This window comes from Ornithodoros turicata, chromosome 4 (genome assembly GCF_037126465.1).
Source record: "Ornithodoros turicata isolate Travis chromosome 4, ASM3712646v1, whole genome shotgun sequence".
Classification (NCBI taxonomy): Eukaryota; Metazoa; Arthropoda; class Arachnida; order Ixodida; family Argasidae; genus Ornithodoros; species Ornithodoros turicata.
The window spans coordinates 83660041-83680751 of record NC_088204.1 but is presented as its reverse complement, the minus strand read 5'-3'; the positions used below and the strand labels follow the sequence as shown (position 1 = coordinate 83680751).

Here is a 20711-nt window from a genome sequence, read left to right as displayed (position 1 = left end):
TATGGCAAATATTCAATTTTATAAAACTCCATTACAGTCTTGAGCATTTTGGTAAAAACTATCCACCATAGTATCTCTTAAGTAGATGAACTAAAAATCAGACATGGTTAAGTTGCTTTACAATTGTAACTAAGTTACACCTGACTAATAAAAATTGTAGTTGAATAAAACATTTACTCCTTTCGATATTCACCTAGCTACCATGCTAAACTAACTTGCTTTACCATTATCTTTCAAGAAAAAATGCCAAATAAACACACCTCCCAAAAATGATAAACAGTGGGTGACATTCCAAGGAATGGACACGAGGCATGTTGAATAGTAAAATGCATATGGCAAATATTCGATATTATAAAGCTTTCATTATATTCGTGAGCATTTCTGTAAAAACTATCCTCCATAGTATCTCTTAAGTAGGTGTACTAAAAATCAGACATGGGTAAGTTCCTTTACAAAAGCAACAAAGTTACACGACTCGTAAAAATAGCAATTCAGCTACATTTGCTCCTTTCAATATGTACCTAGTTAGCATGCTAAAGTAAGTTACTTTAGAGTAACCTTTCAAGAAAAAATGTAGAGTAAATACAATTCCCAAAAATGAAAAAGTAATCAGTGGGTGATATTCCAAGGAAAGGACACATGGAGAACATGGCACCACCTCAGTAGTTAGTTACATTTTACAGTTACTTTGACCAAAAGCTGCTACAAGTTACATTTGCAGAAAATCAAGTAGTTACAGCTGCAGATTCCTTGTAACATACATACTAACCAAGACTGCTAAAAACTATTTATCCTAAAGATAAGTGAGTGTTTTATTTGTCAATAGATTTTTCATAAAAAGGTATGAGAGCAGCATAGACCCTGTTATATGGCAAGGCTAACATTCACTTGAAAAAATGTACAGCTACTGTATGACCTCAAACTCATTAATGAACTCTGTAATTAGGGGCAGAATGCAAGCATTTGCCAAATTTGCATAGCAAAACTGGGCAATGGATATTTCAATGCACATGTTCCTTTCAGGTATTTTAAAAATTAGAATTGCTTTCAACGATGATTGTCACCCATTCTGCTGTCTCACCTTCGCCTGAAAGCCCTTAATGAATTGCAGATAATTAGCCACCTGGTAGGTACAGTGCTTGACAAATCTAACAAATGTATCCTCAGGATCCTTTGTTCAGGATCATGAAAATCATTTGATATATGTCACATGAATACACTTTCCTGTTGAGCTCACAAGGGATGTTTGTCGAGGGTCTGCTGAACAGCAGTCCGCAGGTTATCTTGCAAGAACCTGCGTAAGTTGTTGCGCGTAAACATGGCACCCAGGTTTCCAATCTGTGACGCTATCCATGTGATGACAGGAACACTGGGAACTTTTATCCACACCTGACTTAGTTCGGTAACTGTGAGAGACTTTACGCTAACAGGTCCCGTCTGCAACGGGGCTTCCAGCTGGATGTCTGCAGTGGCACGTTCGGCATGGGCAATAAACTGTCCGGTGACGCCAGGGAAAGGGACGAAATTCCATCTTGCACAGAAAGAGATCACTTACACCGAGTAAATAGGAATTATTATATATACCTGTAGCGCACGTGAGGTCTTTGTAATCCCAGCAGCAAAGTGATGTTGGCAGTTGTGTCTGAACATGCAATCTGCGGTTCATGGCGTAGCTCGAAGTTGCTGAGACCCCAGAGGACGCCGTCCGTCAGACGCATGGGCCCAATTTCGCTTGGAAGACGGAAAGGTTCTTCTTCTCGGAGGTTCTTGCGGACATTCTCCACAAAGCGCTCGACGCGAGTCTGCCGATCAACATCATTGATGCACAGTCCTGTGATGTCGCGCCGTGCTCGCTTCGAACCTAGAAATATTACGTGATTTTGAAAGAAAAACAGTATGAAGGTCAGACAGACCACTCGATATGACCTTATTTAATCCACGAATGCGTAATCACACACAAAGGAAGAGCAGGCGCCCTAGACCAGTTCGCTTCGAAAACTTGCACTTACACATAGCCTCCTATATAGGAGGCTATGACTTACAGCATTGCCCTGTCAGCAGCAGAATCACAAGTACCACAGGCTTCCACATGGCTGCCCTGGCTGCTCCGTTGCGTTTTGCGTTGGGTGCGTCGCCGCTGCCGCTGCGTCAGTCAGGTCACTAACCATGTGACCACGAACACCGCGAGTGTGGGTCTGAGCGGTTGAGGGATTACAAGAACAGAACAAAATCGAAAGCGTGCTGGCTGGGCGAACGCCAAGCAGGACGGCGAACCGTATGCAATCGCAATAAATGCATTCTGGATGGGAAGAACCAATCAGTAAGAATAGCCACCGGATGTGGTCGTGATATAAACAAGGGGATGAAACTCGCGAGTTCCTTTGCGGCATGCTTTGCGGACTACAGTGAGGCGCTGCGGGCCTTTCGCCCTTTCGCGTCATCAAACGTCATGAAACGTCAAAATTTTTACGTCGAAGCGCGAGTCAACGCCTCCTCTATAAATTTATTTTTTTATTTCATTTATAGAGGAGGCGTTGCGCGAGTTCTCTACCGAGCATGGAGGAAGGAAACACAGGAGCGGCCGTTTCGAGCAGATTTCCGTGGGACCCCTCTGGCGGTCGCTCCTGTCAAAACCGCCATTACTTCCTGTCCACCACGTGATCCTCTCTAAAGTTTCGGTTTGGCAACGCTTTGTTGCTCTCGCTGCTTTTCGTGCTTTTACGCTTTTCCAAGGTCCTTTACTCTTAAAATGTGAGCACCACTGCGGAAACAACGTTTTGTTAACGTGTTCGAACCGCGGTTGCGGCTGTCGTTCAACGGTGTTAGCGGTTTCCCTGGGGTGACCAGCGTTACATTTTTACAGATGGGTTTATTTAACTGAGGTTACAAACGATGACAAAACAGACTCATGCCGGAGCGCGTAGACCCGTTGTTTTTGATCGGGCCGGAAGTTCTTTATGTCTCTGACACTGCGGTTGGCTGTGTCGCTGTTTGATGTCTGTTGCGCTGGCGCTGACACGGCCGGGTGGGTAAATTTGATTGGCCCTCAAATAATTTCCACGTCGTAGTCCTGAAGGTGCTGAGGTGGACGACGCTGTCGTACTGGTCGGCCGCTTGCCGAGGGTCTTGGTATGGGGTCGTCGTCATCTGGGAGGAAGTTGTTGGCGGGAGGCTCCTGAGACACATGAGTGTCATCATCGTCCAACGATACGGTCCCCTCGGTGATGCCAACGCTGGAGGGTTCCGAAGACAGAAGACTCCCAATAATGCTGTCGCAAAACTCCGGGACGTCGTCCTTGCGTGAATAATGGCGTCGAAGTTGTTCAATATTAGCAATTCTAAATTTTGTTTTGCCTCTTATGGGCTGCACACTCTCGAGTTCCACTGTGTTCGAGCTCTTGAAAGATTTTATGTAGAATGGGCCCTCGTAGAACGGGTCGAGAGAGGACGATCGGGCACCAATTGTGCAGTAGACTGAATCGCCTATCTTGAAGTGGGGTTCTTTTCTTGCTGAGTCGTACCTTTGCTTCTGATACGTCTGACTTTTCTCGAGGTATTCTTTGGCTTCCACTCGTCTTTTTGCCAGCTCGTGGAGTCTCTGTGCTTCGTCGAGCTGCTCTGAGACGACTCCAATGTTAAGTTGGCTCGGAAGTGTCGGTTCATACCCATGCATCAGAAAGAAGGGACACTTCTTTGTCGCCTTTTGCTTTGAAGCATTGATTGCGAGCGTTGCCTCGTGCAGTGTCTCATCCCAGTTTCGGTGCGAGTCTATGAGCTTTCTGATGACGGTCTTCATGGTTTGGACTGTGCGTTCGATCAGACCGTTGGCTTGGGGCCAATAGGGCGGTGTGGTTACGTGGGTGACACCTAGCCTCCGGTGCACGGCTGCTGTATGCTTGTTGACAAATCCTCGAGCCTGATCGGTGATGACGACGTGAGGAACGCCGAACCTAGGTATCCAACGGTTGCACAGAAAGTCTATGTAAAACTTCGATGAAGTTGAAGGCACGGCTGATGCGTCTACATATCTGGTGGCATGGTCGATACACACCAGAACGTGAGAGTTGCCATTTCTCTCAGGCAGGGGTCCGAAATGATCGAGAGAGATGACTGCATTGGGAGCCTCTGGAATTTTTCTTGGAATAAGGAGACCTTCGTTCGTAGTTGTCCTGTGGTTTATCCGTCTGCAGGTGTCACAACTGCGGACATATTCTGCGATCTCAGACGACATTTGAGGCCACCAAAACTTTTTCTGTATTTGGTCCTTCGTTCTTGAAACATCCATATGTGTCCTGTTTGGTCATGGCACACTTTCATTACAGTTGCTCGAAGTGTTTCGGGGACGATGACTACGTGACGACTGAAATTGTCACGGACGATAGTTTTTACTATGATGCCGTTGTTCAACTGATAGCCTGTACCCTGGCTGATCTTAGGCATGATCGATCGACAAAATGGGTCACTGGCCCGGTGATCGCGCAGACAAGATCCAGGGCTGGATACGACTAAGTGACACATGGTGTCCTCTGCACTCTGTGAGGTTTTGAGCTTCTCCGAAGTCTCATGCAATCTGGATAGTGCGTCAGCTGCTGCATTTGACTTTCCTGGACTGTGTCTGATGATGAAGTCGTACTCCGCGAGGTCGAGTGTCCAGCGTGCGAATCTGCAGTTTTTGAGGCCGTTTTGGACAAGATAAGTGAGACTCATGCTGTCTGTGACTACGGTGAATTTTGGTCCGCCCCTGAGGTATATGCTGAATTTCTCTGTTACTGCCCAGTGCAGGGCCATGCATTCCAGCATATTTGCGTGCATGAGGGAGTCTCGAGCGTTGAGTGCTCTGCTTGCAAATTCGACGACTCTTTCTATCTTGCTGTGTGTTTGGGCGAGGATGGCACCGAGACCAGCCTGAGATGCGTCAACGTACACGGTGGTGGGGCGTTGAAGCTGGAACGCAGCTAGCGTGGGCGGATTTTTCAGCTGTGTTTTGAGGTTGTCAACTATTTGTTGGCACTCATCTGACCAGCAGAACTTGGAGTCCTTCTGCAGTATTTCTCGTAGAGGTCGTGTGATTGCGGAGAAATACTTTATGAATCTTCTGTAGTAGCTGCAGAACTGAAGGAATGAGAGGAGTCGTTTCGAGTCTTCGTGCGGTCTAAATTTGTCTACGTCGGCTGTGCGCGCGAGGTCGGGAGTGCGTCCTTCGGCGTTGATTGCGTAACCAAGAAATGTCACTTTGGATCGTATGAGCTGGCATTTCTTTATGTTGATTCGGAGACCGTTTTGCACTGCTCTGATGAGTGCTGCTTCTAGTATCTCGAGCGCTTCTTGTATCGTTCTGGAGCCTTGTCCCACGTCGTCCATGTAGGTGGTTGTGTTTGGAAGTCCTTCGAATGTCCTGCGCATGACTGTTTGCATAGTCTGGGCTGCCTTGCAGAAACCAAACGCCATCCTTAGGTACTCGTACTTCCCATCTGGAGTTATGAATGCTGTCTTGTGGACATCTTCTGGCTTTATGCGAATTGTTAGGAAGGCAGTCTTGATGTCCATCGTTGTGAAGTAGCGAGTGTCGTTCCTCATGACATCATCCAGAGAATCTTCGATTATGGGCATCGGGTAAGGTGGGTTTTGCGGTAGTCATGGACCATTCGTCTTGGGGTCGTAGGATGGTGTGGTTGATCCACCACTATTGTTGGAGCGGCGTATTCGCTGTTGCTTCTCCTGATGATTCCTTGATGCAAGTACTTGCGAACTTCATCCTGTATGAATTGTCGATCTGCAGGTGAACAGCGATACGGTCGAGACGACACTGGGATATCATCCCGTAGCTCGATTGAGTGCTCTGTAGGGGATGATGACTGGTCGAGAAGGCTTGGTGATGTTTAGCAAGAATTTCTCGTAGTTGTTCGCGCTCTTCTGGAGATGCATCTGGGGTCATCATCTTGGCTGCTTCGTCAATATCCTGTAGAAGATCTGCTTCGGGATCTTCGGCTTTCGGGTGTAATGCAACGATGGAGCATGGGGTGGTGTCCTGGACTCTGGCGGTCCCGTGTCTGGCGAAAGATGCAATAAGTGCTTCTGCTGACTTTGGCAAAACCGTGGAACTCGATTTTATGTCTGTCAGTGGGATGACCGTGACATCATTTGATGGGTGGAAGGTGACATCGACGTTGGCTGCATGTCTCCAGTCTGAACCAAGAAGTAAATCAATAGGAGACGGCAAGGCCGTGATGACCACTTTCGGAAGGGTGACTTGAGTTTCGCCAACCGTGACTGTTATGGCGGTGTACTCGCTTGGTTGGATTTGTCGATCCAGAACTGTGATAGGTTCCGATGCTGACCAGGGAGTTGTATTCGCATTTGGAGGCAAAGCTTTGCTGTCAACGACTGATATGTTGGCTCCGGTGTCGATGCACGCTTTGATTGACGTGTCTTCGTTTAGAGTGGCATCAATGAGTGGTAATGTTTTTGAGCTTGAGTGAAGGAAACAGTGCGCACTCTTTGGTAGGTGAGGCCGCTGGTAACGTTGAGCGGTTTCCTTTTCTTTGGCTGCACGTTTCTGTTCGGCTCGTGTTGTCGCTGCGGTTTTCGGTTCGGGTCAATCTCGAGCAAGATGCCCTGGGCTGTTGCAGTTGAAGCATACGTTGCCTACAGTCTTTCGAGGCGTCTTGTCCGTGTACCCAGGTGTGTAGGCGTTGTCATCTTCTTTGGACGTTCTGTCATCTTCCTGGTTGCCACGTTGAGATGATGGCTGAGGGACGACATATCGACGAGTGTCGATCATGGCAGCACAGTCGACAAGTTCGAGCACTGATTTGCAGCATTGCGTGGTGAGAGGGTTGGCCCATCTGTCGTCCTCGATCCCGTGAAGAATCAGAGAAATGCGTTCCACAGCGTCCAGTCGATGTGGGGTCTTTTCCAGCATGGCGTTTTTGGCGTATATGTACTGGACTATGGTTTCGTTTCGTCGCAACTTTCGCTCCTTTTGATAATCAAGAAAAGCTTGGAGCGTCATTTTTCGGTGAAAGCGTTCTGTAATCGCGCTTTTCCACGTGTCCCAGTCGTGTATGAGACAACCGTACGATCGTTGCCAATGACGGGCTGCGCCACGAAGACGTGTCATTGCGTTGAGCATAGTCAGGTTTGGCGTCCAGTTCGCCAGTGATGCGATTCGTTCGACCTCCAAGATCCAGTCCTTGAGACTTTCCTTTTCGTCGCCAGCGAAGGTTGGGATAGCGGCGCACGTGTCACCCGTGGAGTGGACTTGGAACGGCTGCGAGGGACGTTGTAAGGTGTTCACTAAAGCTTCGATGATGCCCGTATTGTCCGTTACGTTCAGTGTAATGTCAATCGGCAGAACAGTTTGTAGAAGTGTTCGCTGGTTTATTCATGCGTCGATGTGCTTCAACGTGTGTTGTGCTGTTCCTGGACACGACTATTCTCCCACGAACAGTCTATCAACTCCGGAACTGGAATGGTTCGTGAGTTGGAGCGTGAAGAACAAGCGCGGGCCCCGTCGGATTTCGAGAGCTGTGTTCGTTTTGCTTCAAGTTCGAACTTAGTTACAGTGCGTCAGCAACGAAGTGGACTTTGTATTCACAGTGCATCCATGTATCAGATCTCTGAATCACTGCTTTGTGTCAAATAAATATTTCTTTTAGCCAAAAGAAGCTTCAGTTATTTTGAATATCGGGTAATGGCGGTAGGCGTAAAATCCGGTAGAAGTCGATGGTAGCCAGAACCGGTCGAAAGGTCAGCCAAAGCTAAGGCTCCTGATTGGCCGACTGGCATTGCATAATTTCTACAACGTTGCACTCTCATTGGTCGTGTGCCCAGTGTTGTGTGAATTATCTCAAACTATGGGCTCTATGGGGAGCTGTTGGAGCCTGGTTCTTTATGTCTCTGACACTGCGGCTGGCTGTGTCGCTGTTTGATGTCTGTTGCGCTGGCGCTGACAACGGAAAGCAGCTCTGTCACGGGAATAACGTCTCCTGCAAGCACGTACTTGACCGGCTGTTTCGGCGTACCCCTGTCTGTGAGAGAGTCATCTTGAACCCTTCCTTTGCAAGCTGGCGCTGTGCTACAGCTGCAGATTCAATTGATTTCCTCCATCGTTGTACAAATTTGATTACTGACATGCTTTACCACTTCAGCAACACACAACACGCGGCCACGTCGTCACACAAACATCGCTACCGCGAATGATGTTTCTAGTCCTGCGTGGTTGTCCTGCAGAACCTGACCGGTCTCGTAGTAAAAGGGTAAACCAAGAGTAAACCTCCGAACACACACAAATATAGATGATGGACACGCGGCGTTCATCACAATGCAGATATCTGAAGTGCAAGACTCCCCGTCGTCTGCTTTGGCAGCTGGCCTGCGCATGCTCTTGGGGTCACGTGAGCGGTCACATGGTAGACAGGAGCATCCCAGCATGCAGTGCGAAGCTGGCACTATGGTAGCTAGAAAGGGTGGTACCCCGACCGGCGAGAGAAGCGCACGCTCCCGCTGGAAGAAAGGCGCAGAGGGCGCTCCGAGCCGGAGGTATGCGTTGTTTCCCCAGTCGGCGGTTCGCATTTCGATGAGTTTCGCCAATAATTGTGTTCGGAAGCATTTTCTTGCGAGTTTATTCTTAGCCGAGACACTACGAACAGGGGCTACGTGTATTCTTGAACGATTGTGGGGCTTTCACACGAAGAAACAATAACAACAAAACGCAATTCGTACGATAGCAGCCGACGGATTCTAGCGAGCGCAAAAAGCTGCCGCGGCTGCTCCAATTACATATTATACCTTTTCGTTATCCGCCCTTTCCTCAGCAATAACGGCACTTTACTGCACAAACAGGATACATTTGACTATTTATGGCTTGGACAATCATACAGCCCTGCCCTGAAGTCTTGGCGACTAGCATAGCAGCTACCGCAACGAAAATAAAATAAATATAAAATAAAATAAATAAAGCTTGTTTAAATGAATAATAAATAAATAAACAAAGCGCTTGGCCTGGTCTTCCTGCGTGCTATATTAGTTTAGTCGAGACTGTTTGGGCATATTCCTGCGTACTCTTCTCTGTCGAGGTTTACGCCTTTTACGTAAAAATAAAGCCCTGTGATGAAATAAAATTTGCACTCAGCACCTGTTAGTTCATTTCTGTGGAGATCCCAACCAACTTGGTGTGTTGAGGCTCGAGCACCGGTGGTCAACTCATGGAGGCTGTCAGGATGTAATTTGTACATGTTGAAAAATCTAGTGAAAGCTGCTTCAAAGGAAGCAGGGAAGAAGGGAAGGGTCCTTCTCTGCCGACGTATTCCCGGCGTCTACAGCTTCATCACCCATGTCAGGGTCAGATGTATTCCTTCTTTTGCAAGGCACTGGCGACTCCACGCTGCCGTTCCTGCTGTTGCGCTGAGCGGGCAGTTTCTTGGAATTTGTCCGGAAATTTTTGGGTCCGGGAGTATTGTACGTACCGCACCATCTTTCAGGGTAGGCCGGTCACGCTTCATCGGCTCGATCTTGACGTTCACGACAGGTGCGTTGGCGTAAAAGCGCAATCGTCGAAGTGTATTTCGCAAACGGCCGAATGCGTTTGGAGAGGCATGTCTGCACTTGGTGTACGCTGATTCCATTCTTGAAACCTTTCTGGGTCCTGCGGAACGGCGAAGAGCGCGAACTTCCCAGTTGTGTAACGGTATCCAGTGTTGCAGCCGGGCACAAAACAGTGTTTTACATGCTGCTTACGTTGTCCAGGCATTCAGGTGTCATCCCTGTGCGCTGAGAGAACCAAGTGGTCACATGCTGAGAGACACAAAACGCTAAAAAGGCAAAAAAATAGACGAGCGGGCCGGGGACGCAAGCAAAACGTACGCGCGAACGCGGCGAACCTAGCATACCTCAGACTCCCAGCGCCCGCTGGCGCCGTCTTCCAGCGGCGGCGTGCTCCGATGTACGAGAGAAGCGGCGCGGTCGAAGTACCACCCTTTCTAGCTACCATACTGGCACGCCCGTCCCAATGGCAAAAAATTGGAAGGGCCGGCCGCTCCGCCGCTCCTGTGTTTCCTTCCTCCAGATGCTACCGAGAGCACCCCATTCCCATTGGCTCCTGCGGCCGCTCCCCTGGTGCCCCTGGCATGCGAGCGCTCATTGGTCGGTTTGAAATTTTCGTGGCGCGCGCAGTGTTGCCACACATACAGATTTATCATGAGCTCTACCTGCTTTTTGAAAGATCTACAGAGATTTATATAAATCTCATGATTTTTGGTCCAATGAATGGATCACTCGACGCAGTACGTGTTTCGCATCAGTGCACAAAACGACAACTATGAAAAACGTCAGCAGAACGCGGGAATGAGTGTTTGACCGACTATTTTTTAGAATATTTTCTGCAGTTAATTTGATGAAAACGAATCAAAGAAACAGCCTCTCAACGACCACTACAACTGGCCTCCTGCACACGAAACGCATGCTGTTGGGTCAAGCTGCTTTGCCTTCGCCATTGACAAGGATTTGATCCGTCGATCACGAAACTGGCGGGGCTCACCGGAGGAGAAGGATGTCTTCAGCGAACGAACCATTGGCGAGCCTCAACGCTAAATCAGTTTTCTTGAATGTTTGGCGAGCTCTTTCACCAGCAGCACCAGCACCACCTCTTGAGTATGTGCGCGTTACCAGTTTGCCTCACAGACTTGACTTGGCTGGCTTTGAAGTGAAACCAAACGCTTATAATTCACGTCACGCATGTACGCTTTCACTATGTCTGTGAAAATAATATATCGAGCTTTATTGTTTTTGTGATCCATTGTGATCCTCGCTCATCACTGCGATGGTGGAACGAGCGAGAGAAATGTTCCTACTACACGCGATAGGTTATTCTTGCATTGGAGCGCCACAGCTGATGTGAATACACATGTCAAAGTATTAAAATCTACGTGCAGTGACACTTTTTTTGTGATTGTAGCAGACACTTAAGTCCGCTGCAGTCATAAAAAACGCGACATCGCAAACCGAAACCGAAAGTTCCAACGGCAGTGCGCCGCAGGAAGAAATTCCGGCTGTTGTCTTCAGCAGTGGAACGAAATAAGCCCTTGCTCTTCCACTAATTTAGAGACGCAGGCAGACATTCCAGATTCGAAGGCACTGAGTTTCCCTGGTAGGTGGCGTCTATGTGAGCAGACGGTGATTTCGTTTCGTAGATTTCGAAGATGTTCGAGCCATGGACGAACGCCTGAATGAAAGGTAAGCAGACTAACGTATGATGCATATCAGTGATCAGACGTTTAGTACTGTCGCCTAACGGTGTGCATGGCGGTACGCCTTGTCCCGTATTACATCACTTTCTGCCGGTTATCAGTCATGATCTGGTTGATGTGCTATTCTGCGTGGCGTTACTTGTTGCGTTTTGTTCCGCTATTTGGATGCGTCTGATGTTTAATACACTGGTGTGCATGAAAATGAAAACAGCGTGCATCGTGTACGCCGGGCTCCTCGAATTTTGTCATTAGTCGACATTAGGCGCGTAATGATAGCATGTCTTACATAGCGTATTCAACCCAGCCAATTGACTTCGCGTGTGCTCGGGTTTATCATATCATTAACAGGGTATCTTTTTTTTTTTTTTTTTTTCATTCAGACACCGAGAGCTGTTCGTGGCCCTACGAGCCGCGAGCATGTGACCCCTGTCACCTGAAAATTCTACAGTTGTGCTGGGATGAAGCGGATGGCTTCTGCGACTCATCACGTGCCATATATGTGTAAAATGTTAAGAACGAACTTTACAACATGGAAGCAGAAAATTATACGAAAAATAGAAAAACCCACATATCGGTGTTCCCATTTTTCGTATAATTTTCTGCTTCTATGTCGTATAGTTCGTTCTTAAGCAGTCGTCTCAATAGAACGGGAACTCTGCGTGAGACAGGAACCGAGAGGGGAGGGAAGAATCTTCCCGGAGCTCGATGGAATAGTCCCCTGGCCTTTTGCCAAGGCCCCTGAATAGATCTGGGTACTCGTTCTTGTAAGTATCCGCTGCATTGAGACCCACTACATCCAGGAATTTAACAACTTGTAGGCACTCAAGGGCTGGCGTACCCAAAAGTGGTGTCTTCAAACTCTTAAACCATAATCATCTACACAACCATCATACATCATCATTAACTATATAAACCATCCAAACCATAACTGATTTGTTTTGCCATCTGATCTACGCTTGAAACCTGCCGACAACATCTATTGCAACGTCACTAGGCCGTTTTAGCACTTCGGCAGGTCTGAGCTCTTCAGGAACTCCAGGAAAATCGTCTCCTACAACAGTCACGTCAGCTCCAGAATCGATCTTCGCCTCGAGCAGAACATCATTTATAAAAACTTCCATGAAGCGGGAGGTTACTCTCCCGTTGCCTGTATGTACCGAGCCTAGAAAGTGCGTGGAACTAGACACTGCATCGACGTCTCAGTCCGCGGTAGCTGGTGCTTGATACTTGTCCGGGACCGGTGTGGGGACCTGGCTTGGCAAACTCTTGCAGAATGTCCGATATGCCCACAGTTGAAACAGCCTCTATTCCTGGCTTAGCACTGCCTCTGTCCATGATTCCTCCCACAAAGAGAACAGGCTGTCGAACCCTTGTCCTTCCTCGATAACTTACTGAATCAGTGCTGAACTCTTCGTCAGAGGGGGAAGCCAGTGAGTCGCGTCCAAGAGAATCAATATTGTGAGCGTCGATCATAGGGGCTTCCTTTTCTAATTTCTTTTGCTGATGCTGTGCAATCTTTTAGCCTTGCCTTGACTAAGGCTGTGCCGAGAGTTAACGAAGGATCCATCTGCAAAGTCTGAGACAACTTCTTATCGCTTAGGCCAACGACGAACTTGTCTCTTATCATCCGATCTTTTGAGTTTCCGAAGCCACACCTAATAGCCAAGCTCATGCAAAGCAACCATGTAGTCATCCATATGCAGACTCGTCTTGGTTCTGTTGTCGGCATAGTTTGCTATCTCGTAGACAAGGTTGCGAGAGTGCATGAAGCACTTTTCAAACTTGTCACAAACGATCTCATATTTTTTCTATCTGATGCGATGTAAGGTTGAACGTCCTCAAAATCTCTCGTGCTTTTCTAGCCACGCAGTATAAGAGGGTTCTATTAACTTGTCCAGGCTTGTCGTGATTTCCAGACGTGAAGAGAAAGTCCTCGAATTCATCTTTACAAGCTGGCCATTCTGTGACATCCGCGAACCTGAAAGGGTTTGGCTGTCGGATAGTGTTCATTTCGATGTGCAGCGTGGCGTTTCGCAAATGGATCGTAGTATTGCGTAGTTGAAAGCCGCTGCCACCATGTCGTGAAGCTCAAGACAACGACGCTCTCGGCCGGTAGCCAGCAGAACCAAAAGAATGTTTATTGCTCGTGCTACGCGAACATATCCCCTGCTCTCGCGCCACCGACTCAGCATGCCGATGGGGCTGAGCATAGTAAAACCACAAGAACATCAGAAATAGATAAGGAAAGACAATTTAAACTTAAAGGTACTTACCTTAAAGGACATTTAAATTTAAAGGTTTCTAAAGATGTACCAAAAAGATGTAAGTCAAGTTTGTTCGCAATGACATTAAAAGCATATACAACACGGTCAAGCGGACAAATGTCTACACGACGATTTGTATAAAAGACAGCCTGGGATCGGGTGGAAAGGGCTGGTGCCCGGGCTGGGTCCGTTGGCACGTACGCTTCTGCAGGCTTTGTTTTCGTGATGCCTTTTTAGTTTCTGACTCGATTTAGCCGTTCTATTTCAGGCCAAAGCCCATGCCGCGGTTAACTCATACTAGTCTCAACTCGTCCCCGTCGAAGTGACATGAGGAAATGCTCTGAAGAAAATACACAAAGCTCACAATTTACAGTTTATTGAAGTACATTAGAGAATCATTGAAAGATACTACAAAAAATATTGGAACTGCACATTTGCTTAATGGTCCGTCCTGTCTTATTCAGGTTGACAGCACATAATAACTACACGCTGCTAAAAACGAAGCAGCTCTCGGGATGCATACTTCGTTAGAACATCTGTACTCCTTCCTGGGGCACCTCCTTGCCGAGATCCAGTTTTACGGCAAGTGTGAAGTGAAGACAACAGTATCTTAAGAAAACAATTGGTCTGAAAGATTCAATTCAGAAATAAAAAAAGGCAACACGAAAAGAGCGCCTGGAGAAGCATGCCAATGGACCTCTTCGGATGTGACATACGCCAGAATATGTGCTAAGGCCGTACGTTCACCTACTCAAATAATTAGTGTCGTCTCAGTCCACGTAGACACGGAAATGTGACACATTTTCAATTTGGTGTCTTTTCAAAACTTCATATTTCATATGTAGTGCGCTTCAATAACCCTTCAGTGTGCTTCAGTAAATGTTGTTTGTGGGTTTCATACATTTCCTTCACTATGAGTCATATTCTGTGATATTTTTTCTCTCATATGGTCTTTTCAGGCGCGACTTGAATTGGAATGAGATGAGATGTGTATGAGTTGTCTTGTGGGTCTTGTGGCATGAGTTCATTAGTTGTCAGTTGTCTTGTGGGTTCATGTGGCATTAGTTGTCTTGGTATGAGGCGTCTTGGTATGAGATGTCTTGGCATGAGTTTTCTTGGAATGGGTTGTCCCAGTATGAGTTGTTCTGGTATGAGTTGAGTGTGGTATGAGCCGTCTTGATATGAGTTGGAGTAGCCGTGGCACCGGTCGTATGGGTCACCATAATGACGGTTCATGATGAGCTTGCGTCACTTCATTTGCCAGATATTTTTCTGCATTGTCCACAGGCCAAACGCAAGGGATGCTGCGCTGATCAAGCTGTGTTCGCCGAAAAATATATATTATATATATTGTGAAGCTAGTCCCCGTAGAAACGTGAACGACATCAAGCAATTTCTGCCGACGTTCCTAGAATGATGCAGCGAGAATTGAAATGTATCATCTTAGATGCACTGGATGAACCACATTGCATGGTATGTGTTTATTCCGCAAAAATATGTCCACTGAAGAAGTGCCAACGGTGTTGAGTCAGTGTATTTACACGTTCCGTAGCCACCATCAACAACAGGAGTCCTCGCTAAAGCATCCGCAACACAACGAGGATGGAGGAAAAATACCGTCCACATTTAAGAAACAAAGTCTCATTGGCACGTAGTACGTCTCCCTCCCATGCAGCGACCTTTCGCTTCCATATATATCTGCTCTGCCGGACAATTATGAACATAGCCTCTCAAACCAGACGCCGATTTTGAATTTGGCGCGCATACAACAAATTTCCCGCAATTATCTGGATGCACAAAGACCCCTCTCTTGTTGCAGTCCACAGTCTGATCGTCGATGACTATGAGAGGCGGCGCGAACCTGTCTGGCGTTTTTGTAGCCACAGTGACCACTGGGGACTTTCGATGAACCGGTCGTCTTCTAGGCCGTCTTGTGGTTGTTGTAGTAGTTGTCGTCCGTCGTGTCGTCGGCGTCGGAGTCTCGGTGGCATCGTCTTCATACTCGTAATCGTAGACATACTCTTCGGTAGTTGGTGGCGTTGTGGTGGTTGTGGTGGTTGTGGTGGTTGTAGTCGTTGTTGTGGTTTGTACGGCTTGATCAAATGGTTCACTGGGTGGGCTGATAACAGGACGCCGCCGGATTGCCACTCGCCTGTGCCCTGGAGTTGGTAAGTCGATTGGTTCGTCAACTTGAGCTGGTCTGACCCTAATCCGTTTACCACGTCGTGCACCCGGTGGTAACAAAGCAGCTTGACCTGGAGGTCCAGTAATGCGTACCACTTTGTTGGGCCGTTGTGGTACAGTTTGAGGCACAGACCCGTCTTGTGGTAATGTGATAGTAAGATCAGTATCCCTTTCTGCTAGTGGCTGCTGGTCCTGTTGGAATTGCTTAGGAATCGAAACCACTTGTGGCTGGAAGGCCGGTTCCGGACGCGACACCTGTTGCGGTGTGGTGGGAACAAGTGGTTGCGACACACCATGTTCTTGCTGTTGTGGAGCGACAGCGTGTACAGGCTGCGGTACTATTTCAGGTATTGGAGCTACTGTAGGTTGCAAGTTTCGCGCAGGGGTTTGATACACGAAAGGTGGTATAGTTGGTGGTTGTGGTGCTGGCACTGATGATGGAAGTGAATCGGGCACATAAGCAAGGTCTGCCACTTGAGCCTCCTGTGGTGCTTGATGCCTCTCTGGAGTCTTATAGACAAAGTGAAACGGGTTTGGAGGCTGTTCGTTTTGCTGGGCGTCAACAGCTCCATCTGGCGCGACAACAGTTTTCGTATCCGGTGTGTCTACCACACGCTGTCTTACTGGTTCCACGTACTTGAACAAATCTGGTTCTTGTTGAAATTGCGGTCGCCTTATTTGTTGTCCTTGGGTAGCATTCTGCAACTCTGGTTCTTCGTGTTGGGCGTACGGTGGACGACGCAGCTGACGTCCTTCTGTCGGTTCATCACCGCTAAGGAATGATTGCAGTTTGTCGACACCGCCAATGCTCTTAAGCAGACGAAGCAATTCGGCCACATCCGTATCTTCCTTGTCCCCTATGTCCGGTGGAGCCGTGGTTGTTGTGGTCGTCGTTGTCGTCGTCGAACGCGCCTTTGATCGCCTGGGCTTCTTGGTCGTCGTTGCAGGAAGCTCAACAGGCGGCGATCTACAAACGACATTTTCTTTGTAGTCGCATGCCTCAGACTTTGAATTAAAGTAGAGGCCCGACGGACACGTAAACGCATGAGCGACGATGCCCAAGTTTGCAGGTCCGCTATCCAGACACCAGAAGTATTTGCGGCAGTCGCGAGGGTTGTTGAAAAAACCTTCGTCGTCACATTCAAAAGCCGGTCCAGGATCCGGAGTAGGGGGTGGCTCCGGGGTAGTGTGGGAGAGGGCAATGTTTGTTCTTCCACCAGGCCTGAGGCTAGACTGGTTGGAGGAACGACCCTTCTTGCGGCTCGTAGTACCTGCGTGAGGCAAATTATTGGCCCAATTATCCTCACGTGATAGATGAATAACAATAACATCAAAAATAACCTGCAGTGATCTACACACATCTCGTCAACAGATTGTACAATGACTGTTGACGAACCACTTAATTCCCCGAGCACTCAAAAGTGAGAAAGAAGGGGGAAACTGTAGAGCGGCAGTTTCCCCTCCCCTTCTGTGTGTGTGTTCACGGGGAGCTACATCAATACTCTACTCCGCACATCTACTCCGGGATAACGTCATTTTCTGTGGACTCCAACTACGAGTAGAAAGCTGGTCTTCAAGCACGCCCTTATTGCTGCGCTGTGGTTTCTCCCCAATTTACCTCAACTCACGCGCAGAGACGTGAGATCTCACAATAAAGTGCCGCTTTTCCGCACTCAAGCTTGTGTTATTTCTAGAATCGTAGACAAGTTCATCTGAAACGGCACAGGGATATCTTTGTTTTTGTTTTGTTTTTTTAAGTTACAGACTGGCCGTATAGGAGGCGGTATTTTGTGAGCGACGCTGGGCACCATGTTCGACGCTACTTTATTGCATGGAAGCGCACGCAGGATATTGAGAGATGCTTCGTTGGCACAAAGAGCTAGGAGTCGCAGTCTTGGGTAGTGGTGGATCCATGGGGCAGGGGCGGTTGGAAGATCGCCCCCCCGTACAAATCATTAGGTTTCCTCCCTTTTCCTTCCCCGGTACGCGCTTCGACACCTCCCCCCTCCCCACCCCAAAGTGAGGGTTCTGGTCTTGGTCTGGTGAGGGTTACGATCGTTAAGAGGTTTGTATTACGCGCCTCATATTCACCTACGCTGAGACGCCGGAGTGTACTTTTTCTTTTTACCGTGTCCCCCTGCCCTTTGTGTATTAAAGCTTCATCGCTGGTTCGTGAGTCTATCTGTTCATCTCGTCCTGTGTTTTCCCCTCAAACTCAAGGCAATGTTAATATCTATATATCTATTAATATCAAGTATATATCCTTCTTTTCATCGTGAATCACAGGTCCTGATTTGACATAATCAGTCTATTTGGAAAATACCACACAGCCAATGTCTGCAATTTAACACAGCTTATAGAAAGTTGGGCCACACAAGTGGAAGGGTGCTTATGACGAAAGATCCCTCCATTCTTTCCTCCAACGATATTTGAAACCACGCAGAAGGCGTCTCGGCATTACCACAGCAACGTAGGTTGCCGGAGCATCGCCTATCATCCGCTAAGACTAGAGAGAGCGCGATCTGTTGTACTGGGTAGTGACGCATCCCGGTGCCGGCTGTGCTGTCTGGAGTTTTTCCTGTGTTTTCCTCAGACGGGCCTTTCAGACATATGTCGGCCCCTTAGAAGTCGGCCCAGGACGCACATTCCTCGTCAGTCGTGCCTACCTCTGTGAGGCCGACAACAGGAAGCCCTTTCACCACCACCACATTGCCCTGTCTTGGATTGGATGAAATGGATTGTCAGGGACCGTATCAAGTTCTTGAGACTGAGACCTGAGCGCTGTATACGGAGGGTTCTAATAATAGATGAGAGGTTATCTACATGTGACTCAACGTAGCTTTGATTGCTCGTTTTAGCTATCGCTTAAACTTTGGCGACGACGATGCAAACGAAAAACAAGTAGCAGGGATTCATTTCAAGCACCCTGTTTTCTTTCTGTAAGACTGTTGAATATGCTAGTAAAATGCACAATGAGCAGTAGCACACTCCACAGAGTCATAATTATAGCATGGTGGTGGAGAGCAGTACCACTACGGCCGCGAGAGGCGACATCGCGACACAAGAGTTGAAATTGCTTTTGCCGCCGGGTGGTGGTGGTCGCTGTTGTCGGCCTCACAACGTCACGACTGACGAGGAATGTGCGTCCTGGGCCGACATATGTCTGCACAGTTCCCTTGTTCCCACAGTGAGCGCCGGGAGTGTCGCGAACCAATCATCGCGCTCCACGAACAAGAATGCTGTGAAGGAAGAGTAGCGGCGTGGACAACAAACATGGCGGATGCGCAGCCTGGTCTACGAAATTATAATCAAGTCTCCAATGTAGAGCTAAATGTTGTACGACACCGACGCTCTATGGGAATCCCCATACATTTTTCAACTCTCGTAGCGCCGCGAAAATTTGGTTCATCTCCGTGCAACTGCTTTTAAATGGAAGGGGATGCTTAGATCTAGTGCATGATCGAAGCAGATTTTGCGTTTTAGACTCAGAAATTTTTATATCGTCGTCGAAAGGTTTGGGAAAAGTTATATTTCGACATTCCGCTCGCTTACAAAATAGAGCCGCCCAAAATCGAAAATCTGGCTCGATCACGCACTAGAAAAACATATCAAGAACCAATACCAACAAAAAGATTTCATCTATGTTAAGCCGTTGACTCGGCACACGAGTTTTTGTCAGGTATGGTCATCCGTCGAGTACGTCCCTTCAGAATGGGAAGCGCAGTGCTGCCATCTATCACCGAGTGTGTCGTCACAAGCAACAACAATTTGACCGCTGGAAATGATACACCGCTGCACGTGCCCGAAAGACGACGAGGCCGACGTTGACCATGACGCGGGAGCACGAGCACGGGCAGCGTAGCCCAGCCCCAAATTTTGTTTATTGTTTGTTCAACGATGCTCATTTTCTCGGGGAACAGTAGATGAAACTTATTTGTCTTGGAATTCCCAGTCGCAGCCACAGAAATGTGGAAGGATCATGCTTGCAAAAAAATAGTGAAATCTTTTCTTTTACACTGGATGCCGGAAACCCTGCAGCGCTGTTAGCACTCATCCAGTAGGGTGTAAACGGGTCTATGGTTTCATGGGACAACTTTACAATAGTTATTTGAACCGCACTGGGTATCCTCTCGTCCCATGACGTGGTTAGGAGCGCGGATCAAGTAACCTAGACTCGTAAGCATTTGGAATTTCGAGCGGCGGATGGAGCTGGTTGGGGCAGATTTCAGACACGTCCATATCGTTTAGTGTACAATAAGGTACAGCGGCAATTTGATGAGCAAGTGTGCAAATATGCTTCGGCTGAGAAAAGTTATTCAGGATCGAAGTTGAATCAGGATGGAAGCTGAAATGGAATCGGAGCACTTGGGACCCAGGTCGAAGTACGGTAAATAAATGGATAGAAATGTTAGCTCCCTCAGATTGGGAAATGAATATCAGCGTTAAAAACCGGCGGCACGGCAAACCCACAGTGCCGGCTTCCTCACACCGTTACACAATGAGGGTGTCAGGGCGGACACTGATGAACGTGAGCATATGATGCCAGTAATGCTTTAGTGGTATCTCAGAAAGTTATACATGTGTAGTTGCTCGCACGATGAAGCAAAGATTACAACACCTGGATGCTCACATGCGGATCAGTAGCTTCAAGGCGCTCGGAATCTACCACCCATTCAGTTGTGCACTGGCGTTTCTTGCACTTGCGTTTGCAGTCGTTTCTGAACACAGAAAAGGACTGCACAGTGAACTAACACTGCAGTGCGAAATGTGCACACTAAAGGGTGTGGCTGACACTGAGGTTCCACCAAGCATCGGACAAGATCATATGGACGTGAACACCGCTGTAGTCTTGGGAGTCCTCTCTAGTGGAACGGCATATTGAGCCGATGATCAGTTATGTGCCACACTAAGCATGCCGTGTATGGTGACCGGAACATTCGCGAAATGTCAGGACCAACTGGTGGACGGTAGCAAGCGTACAGGACAGAGTCACGTACCGGAACTGAGGAAGTGCGGT

The 20711-nt window shown here is 47.9% G+C and overlaps 2 protein-coding genes across 3 annotated transcripts in view; both read right to left on the bottom strand.

Annotated features, from left to right (window-relative positions):
* Positions 1-2399, bottom strand: LOC135392221 (uncharacterized). The gene is made up of 3 exons (XM_064622941.1): positions 2043-2399; positions 1585-1861; positions 1-1531 (listed from the first exon to the last, which is right to left on the bottom strand). The coding sequence occupies exons 1-3, from the start codon at positions 2089-2091 to the stop codon at positions 1234-1236; spliced, it is 624 nt and encodes a 207-aa protein (XP_064479011.1). The 5' UTR covers positions 2092-2399; the 3' UTR covers positions 1-1233.
* Positions 2400-12323: 9924 nt separating this feature from the next.
* LOC135392213 (uncharacterized) overlaps positions 12324-20711 on the bottom strand; it is a 107223-nt gene continuing 98835 nt past the window's right edge. For both annotated transcript variants that reach the window (XM_064622930.1, XM_064622929.1), the window contains exon 28: positions 12324-16965. In XM_064622930.1, coding sequence (XP_064479000.1) covers positions 15152-16965 — 1814 coding nt within the window. In that variant the 3' untranslated portion in view covers positions 12324-15151. The remainder of the gene's footprint in view (positions 16966-20711) is intronic.

Bases quoted from the DNA above. Each gene is read 5' to 3' on its own strand.
- LOC135392221 (XM_064622941.1), bottom strand. From the start codon at position 2,091: ATGTGGAAGCCTGTGGTACTTGTGATTCTGCTGCTGACAGGGCAATGC. The intron at 1,862-2,042 runs GTAAGTCATAGC...TAATATTTCTAG, and splicing joins GCTGCTGACAGGGCAATGCT to GTTCGAAGCGAGCACGGCGC. The intron at 1,532-1,584 runs GTATATATAATA...TTTCTGTGCAAG, and splicing joins AGACCTCACGTGCGCTACAG to ATGGAATTTCGTCCCTTTCC.